The sequence below is a fragment of the Oratosquilla oratoria genome, chromosome 20 (assembly GCF_046742065.1).
Source record: "Oratosquilla oratoria isolate Oo_2021 chromosome 20, ASM4674206v1, whole genome shotgun sequence".
NCBI classification, from domain to species: Eukaryota; Metazoa; Arthropoda; class Malacostraca; order Stomatopoda; family Squillidae; genus Oratosquilla; species Oratosquilla oratoria.
In genome coordinates this window covers 35912822-35920321 of record NC_134796.1, presented here as the reverse complement: position 1 = coordinate 35920321, position 7500 = coordinate 35912822, and the positions used below count along the sequence as shown (strand labels likewise).

At 35.0% G+C, this 7500-nt stretch overlaps 2 protein-coding genes across 2 annotated transcripts in view; one reads left to right on the top strand and one right to left on the bottom strand.

Annotated features, from left to right (window-relative positions):
• Positions 1-7500, bottom strand: part of LOC143036458 (soluble guanylate cyclase 89Da-like) — a 362279-nt gene that overhangs the window by 140523 nt on the left and 214256 nt on the right. The window lies entirely within an intron of this gene.
• The window catches only part of LOC143036001 (serine/threonine-protein kinase Chk1-like), a 1189-nt gene continuing 1030 nt past the window's right edge, over positions 7342-7500 (top strand). Inside the window, exon 1 of the mRNA XM_076203260.1 lies at positions 7342-7500. This exon is cut by the window's right edge and continues 1030 nt beyond it. Coding sequence (XP_076059375.1) covers positions 7496-7500 — 5 coding nt within the window. The 5' untranslated portion in view covers positions 7342-7495.

Genomic DNA, 7500 nt, shown 5'->3' with positions numbered 1-7500 from the left:
AGCAGCTGTTAAGATGATGAGAGCAGGTAAGGCACCTGGTCTGGAAGGTTGCCATGCAGAGTGTCTGAAGAAAGGAGGTACAGTGATGGTGGACTGGCTGGTGAGGTTATTTAATGTTTGTTTAAGAGAGGGTAGAGTGCCGGAGGACTGGAGGAGCACCTGTATAGTTCCACTTTACAAGGGAACAGGGGAAAAGTGTGAATGTAGTAATTTCAAAGGGATCAGGTTGTTGAGTGTAGTTGGAAAGGCTTGTGGGAGGGTTTTGATTGAAAGGATTAGGGGAGGAACAGAGGGAGTAATTAGTGAGGAACAATGTGGGTTTAGGACAGGTAGGGGTTGCATGGATCATATTTTTGTGTTAAGGCAGATGTATGAGAAAGCTTTGGGAAAAGGTGAGGATGTTTTTTGGGCCTTTATGGATCTAGAAAAGGCTTATGACAGGGTAGACAGGAAGGCATTGTGGGGGGCACTGCAGGTATATGGGATAGGAGGAAAATTGTTAAGAGCAGTCAAGAGTTTTTACGAGAGTAGTAGAGCTTGTGTTAGGACTAGAAAGGGAGAGAGTGAATGGTTTGAGGTAAAGGTGGGACTTCGTCAGGGATGTGTTATGTCGCCCTGGCTGTTCAATTTTTTCATGGATGGGGTGGTGCGAGAGGTGAATGCAAGGGTAGTGGGTCAGGGGTTGGAGATGAAGTAAATGGAGAAACGTGGGAGGTGAGCCAGTTGATGTTTACTGACGACACTGTGCTTGTGGCAGGATCAGAGGAGGGATTGAGGAAGTTAGTGACAGAGGTTGAGAAGGAAGCTGAAGAAAAGTGTGGGTAAAACTAAGGTGATGAGATGTACAAGGGGCGAGAGTGACAGCAGGCTGGAGGTGAGCATTAAGGGTGAAAGACTGGAAGAAGTGGATAGTTTTTAGATACTTGGGTGCGAATGTGGCAGGAAAGGGAGGAGTGGGGGTGGAGGTAGAATGTAGATTGAGAGAAGCGAGTAAATGCCTTGGTGGATTGAAAAGTGTAATGAGAAATAGACATCTGGGAATGGATGCTAAGAGGAGGTTATATGAAGGAGTGATTGTGCCAACAGCATTGTACGGGGCAGAAACATGGAACATGAGAGAGGAAGAGAGAAGGAGTTTGAATGTGTTTTGAGATGAAATGTCTGAGAAGTATGATAGGAGTTACTAGGCTAGATAGAGTAAAAAAATGAGGGGGTGAGGAGGAGAACAGGGGTGGAAAGGAAACTAGGAGATAGGGTTGATGAAAGGGTATTAGGATGGTTTGGACACATGGAAAGAATGAGTGAAGAAAGATTAGTAAAAGAGGTGTGGAAGGCAGAGGTGGAAGGAGTGAATATGAGGGGGTCCTAAGATGAGATGGATGGGTGGGGTAAAAGGGGCATTACAAAAGAGAGGAATTTCTGTACAGCAAGCACTGGAGATGACAGAAGATATGGGTAAATGGAGAGGGGTTGTGTATAGATGATGCTGTGATGCATGAGGGGGAGTGGGTGGGGGGTGGGGGGTGAGGAAGTACGTATGAGAAAGGGGTTTGACGCGGCCCGAAGGGATTTCTCCTCTTCTTCTTTTCTGCATGAGAGGCGGAGAGGGGGGATCGCCGAATTTATGAAGCGGCCTTGCTGTGGATGTGCTGTGTCTTGCGACACTGCTTCTGACCCAAGGCAGTGGACAGGATGCAGGGATGACCGGTTATCCAGGAGGTGCCAAGATAGGAGGGACGGAAGAGGTTAGAGTGGGGTGGAGGATATAGGGGATGGAATGGGAGGGAGTGGTTTCTATGCCTTTGTCTTTTGGCTACCTCCCGTGTAGGGGGAAAAAGCATATATATATATATATATATATATATATACACATATACATATATATATACACATATATATATATATACACATATACATATATATATACACATATACATATATATATACATATACATATACATATATATACATATATACGTATATATATATTACAAAGGATTACAAAGGCGGAGCATGCCGACAGGAGACCTTTTGATCCATATCTAGGTCGGATGCAAAAAAAATCATATTAATGATAATAGAATAATAAATAAAAACTATGATAATGTAAATAACAAATGAAATACATAAATAAATGCATAGATATAGTTAAAATAATAAACAAACAGGTAAATAGTAAATGATAATAAATTGACATATAACTAATAATAATTGAAAATCAGACAGACAACAGCTAACAAAACAAAAATCAATAATATAAGATAAATCATAATCATTACAGCATCTTACTTAGGTATTTATCTAAATGATTCTTAAAGCTTCGAACTGAACTACATGGCACTTCCTCTGCAGGAAGTTTATTCCATTCACTGACAACACGGTTGGCAAAGTTGTTTGTACCTACTTCCAAATTGAATCTATTTCCGGACAGTTTGAGACCATTGTTTCTTGTCTGATTCTCATTCAATGTAAAAATTTTGTCACTTTTGATGTTGTCAATTCCCTTTAGAATTTTAAAGACCTGTATCAAGTCACCTCTGAGTCTACGCTTTTTTAGGGAAAACAGATTCATATGTTTTAGTCGATTTTCGTATGATTTATTTTTGATATTTGGAATCAGTTTTGTGGCTCGCCGTTGTACTTTTTCCAGTCTGTCAATGTCTTTAATGAGATTCGGTGACCATACGGAAACAGCATATTCCAAATGTGGACGAACTAACGATTTATATAGCTTGTTAATGAGTAATGGACTTTTGAAATCAAAAGATCGCGCAATCAGTCCTAGAATCTTATTTGCTTTCTCAGAGGCTGAAATACACTGCTTGGATGATTTGAGGTCGTTACTGATAATTACGCCGAGATCCTTCTCACTATCCACTTTGTTAACGAATTTCCAGATAACTTGTAATCGTACTTACTTTTTACCTATGTGCATTACCTTGCATTTACTTGTGTTAAATTTCATTAGCCACTTTTCAGACAATTGCTGTAATTTATCTAAATCTTCTTGAATATCTAATTGGTTTAAGTGATTATTTGCCATTCCGCACAGTTTTGTATCATCAGCAAATTTGGAAACAGTAGATTTTAGTCCATGGTCTATATCATTTATATATACTATGAATAGAAGTGGCCCAAGAACGGAACCCTGAGGAACTCCACTTGCAACACTTTTCCATCCAGAAGTTTTTCCATTTAAAACAACTCTTTGTTTTCGACCATTCAACCAATTACTAGTCCAACCTAATAGGCTACCACTTATTCCATGCAAAGCTAATTTAGTAAGTAGTCTTTCGTGTGGGACGGTATCAAATGCTTTTGCAAAGTCTAGATATACTAAATCTATATCGTTTCTTTTGTCATAATTCGAGATAACTGTGTTGTAGAATTCGAGTAAGTTAGTCACGCAAGAACGTTTCCGTCTGAAACCATGCTGGCTATCATTTATCAAACGGTTATTTTCTAAATGATGTTCGATAGCACCTCTGATGATAGTTTCCATTATTTTTCCTACGATTGAAGTCAAACTTATAGGCCTATAGTTATTTGATTTCTTTTTTGTCATCTTTTTTTGAATATGAGAGTAACGTTAGCTAGCATCCATTCTCTTGGGACATCTCCGGATATATATATATATATATATATATATATATATATATATATATAATATATATATATATATATATATATATATATATATATATACATATATATATACATTAGGGACTTTTGGCGGGAGGAGGGGTGCTCCTATGGCCCAGAGTCACACAGGATGATAATGGTACATTGAAAAAAAAACATGAAATTAATAGATTACTGTCCAGAATAGATGAAAGACAATGCGTTTTCCAATTTGACATCTTCCATGCTATTTTATTTTTCTAGGGTGTTCTTATTTCTTCTGCAAACAATATTGTCAATTTGTTTCAGTTCTAAGGAATCGAGAAAATAAATCATCAAGCAGTACACTGCACTTTCTTTTATCCTTCTAATAACAAGGTAGGGGTGCTGGACTGCTTAGACACGACAACAGGGGGTGCTATGGTCGGAAAAGGTTGGGAAATGCTGCTTTAGGAGAACGTTTCCTAACCTTTTCTGACCCTACCACCCTCCCTAACTAATATCTTATTACCAGAAGGATAAAAGAAAGTATTCATCACTTCCCAGCAACCCCTATATATGATCTCAGCACCCCAATTTATGAAGCGCTGCTCTAAGGTCACCGATATGCTTGGTGTAGACACGTCGTATGTCGCCCATTCCAGGTCGACTCTCTCGGAGGTGACATCGTGAGCAGGGTCGTCGTCCTCTAAGAAGTGGAGGTATAACTTGACCGTCGCTACTTAACGAGCGCTCATTCACAAGAAGACGACGAAGAGGAGACAGGTTGCGCCAAGGGGCGATAAGTAGCTGCGGCCGAAGCCGTCACTTTTGTCCTATTATGCGCTCTGGGGAAAGATGGAAGAAAGAATGAAAGATAGAAAGAAACAAAGAACAAGAGAATGAAGGAAGAAAGGAAGAAAAAAGGAAGAAAAAGAAAGAAAGAAAGAAAGAGAGAAAGAAAAAAAAAGAAGAAAAGAAAGAAAAAGAAAGAAAATGAAAGAATGAAAGAATGACAGAAAAAAGAAAGATAGAAAGAGAAAGAATACAGAAAAAAAGAAAGCATAATAAATAAATAAAAAAATGAATAAAAAAATAAAGAAAGAATGAAAGAAAGAAACAAGAAAGAGGAAAAACAGTGAGAAAGAGAGAAAAAGAAAGGAACAAACAAACAAAAAAGAAGGAAGTAAGGAAGAAAAGAAAGAAAGAAAACGAAAGGAAGGAAGAAAAAAGAAAAGGGGAGGAAAAGAAAGAATGAAATTAAGAGGGAAAGAAAGATAGAAAAAAGGAATGGAACAAAAAAGAAAGGACAAAAGAAGGAAGGGGAAGAAAGAAAGAAAGAAAGAAAGAAAGAAAGAAAGGAAGAAGTAAATAAATAAAGAAAGAGAGAGAGAAAGAAAGAGAGAGAGAGAGAGAAAGAAAGAAAAAAAGAAAGAGAGAGAGAGAAAGAAAGAAAGGAAGAAAGAAAGAAAGAGAGAGAGAGTAAGATCGAAAGGAAGAAAAGAAAAAAGGAAGAAAGGCAGAAAAAAAGGGGAAAGAAAGGAAGAAAAGCAGAAAGGAAGAGAGGAAGAATGAAAGAAAGAAAGGAAGAAAGGAAGAAAAGAAGAAAGGAAGAAATATAGGAAGAAAAAAGAAAGAAAGAAAGAAAGAGAGAAAGAAAGAAAGAAAGAAGGAAAGAAAGGAAAAAAAAGGGAAGAAAGGAAGAAAGAAATGAATAGAGAATGAAAGGAAGGAAGTAAGGAAGAAAATAAGAAAAAAAGAAGAAAGAAAAGAAGAAAGAGGAAAGAAAGGAAAAAAGAAAAGAAAAAAGAAAGGAAGGAGGTAAGGAGGAAAATCAGAAAAAAGAAAAGAAGAAAGGAAGAAAGGAAGGGAGGGAGGAAAGGAAGAAAGAAAGGAAGAAAGGAAGACAGGAAGACAGGAACAAAGGAAGAAAGGCAGAAAAAAGAAAGGAAGGAAGAAAGAAAAAAGAAAAGAATAAAGAAAGGAAGAAAGAAAAAATAAGAAAGAAAAAAGAAAAAAGAAAGAAAAAAGAAAGAAAGAAAGAAAATGAAAGAAAGAAACGGAAAGAATGAAAGAAAGAAGAGAAAGAAAGAAAGAATGAAAGAAAGAAAAAAAAGAAACAAGGACAGAGTGAATGAGAGAAAGAGAGAAAAAAGACAGAGAAAGAAAGACAGAACCAAAGAAAGAAAGAAGAAAAAAAGACAGAAGAAAGTAATAGAGAAAGTCCTTGAGTCGAACTGATTACAAACGTGAACACTAGATCACCCATAAGCTCTTCAATTGATGCGACGTCATGGGCAAAGACTAGGTCAGCCCGGCGACCCTGGGACTTCTGGTGCTAACATGGTATGACGCTAGCAGCTATAGTTCTTTTCATCACCCAGTTCATTACAAACCTGAAGAAAGGGATCAAGGATACTGGGACTGCTTCTATTTGCTCTGTCTAACTCGCCATCCCACTCCCATAAAGTGGGAAGTGAGAAACCCTTGGTAGGGAAAACACTGTCCGTTGTAGCATTTTCCGTTATCATTATTTTTGTAGGCCGATATAGCATGCTGGCCTTTGATGGCTTAGAATTAAAGTGTATTGTGGTTGTTAAAATGTATATATACATACATATATATATATATATATATATATATATATATATACATATATTATATATATACAGTATATTATATACATATATATTTATATGTATATATATATGTATATATATACACACACATACACACACACATGTATATATATATATATGTATATATATATATATATGTATACATATGTGTGCATGTACCGTATATATACATGTATATTCATATTTATGTATATATATATATATATATATATATATATATATGTGTGTATATATATGTATATATAATATTTATATATATATATATATGTATAAATATATATATATATGTATATATATATATATAAATATATATATATGTGTATATACATACATATATATATATATATATATATATATATATATATATATATGTATATATATATATATAATACATCATATATATATATATATATATATATATATATATATATATATACTATGTGTGTATATACATACATATATATATATATATATATATATATATATATATATATATATATATATATATATATATATGTATATATATACTGTATATATATATATATATATATATACATATATATATATATGTGTGTGTGTGTGTAAAGACAGACAAATATGGAGATGAGGTGGCAAAATGAAACGTTAAGGCTAGAATATGAGCTTTATTCAGAACCAAACGTTTCGACCTCTTGGGCCTTCCTCAGTCCACTGAGGCCGAAATGTCTGGTTCTGAATAAAGCTCCATACTCCTAGCCTTAACGTTTCATTTTGTTACATTACCTCCATATATATATATATATATGTATATATATATATATATATATATATATATATATATGTATATATATATATGTATAGAAATATATATGTATATATGTATATATATACATATATATATATTTATATATATACATATATATACATATATACATATTTATATATATGTCCTTTTTCTGCGCTACATTTCTTGGGGGGGAGGTCTCTCCTTCCCTCTCTCTCTCTCTCTCTCTGTCTCTCTCTCTCTCCTTTCTCTTTCTCTCTCTCTCTCTCTTTCCTTTCATTCTTCCATCTTTTCTCCTTCCCTTCTCGCTATCTCTTTATTTCTTACCCATAGGAAAATTGTCTGATTGGTTGATTTTTTTTTTTTCAAAATGAATGTCCATGCTTCCTTCAAAAACATTGCGTACCTTCTTGAACATATTGCATATCTAGGTTCTCTGTGAGGTAGAAGTGTTTGAATCTCCTGTGAAAAATTAGTATAATATTTTGTGGAGATGCA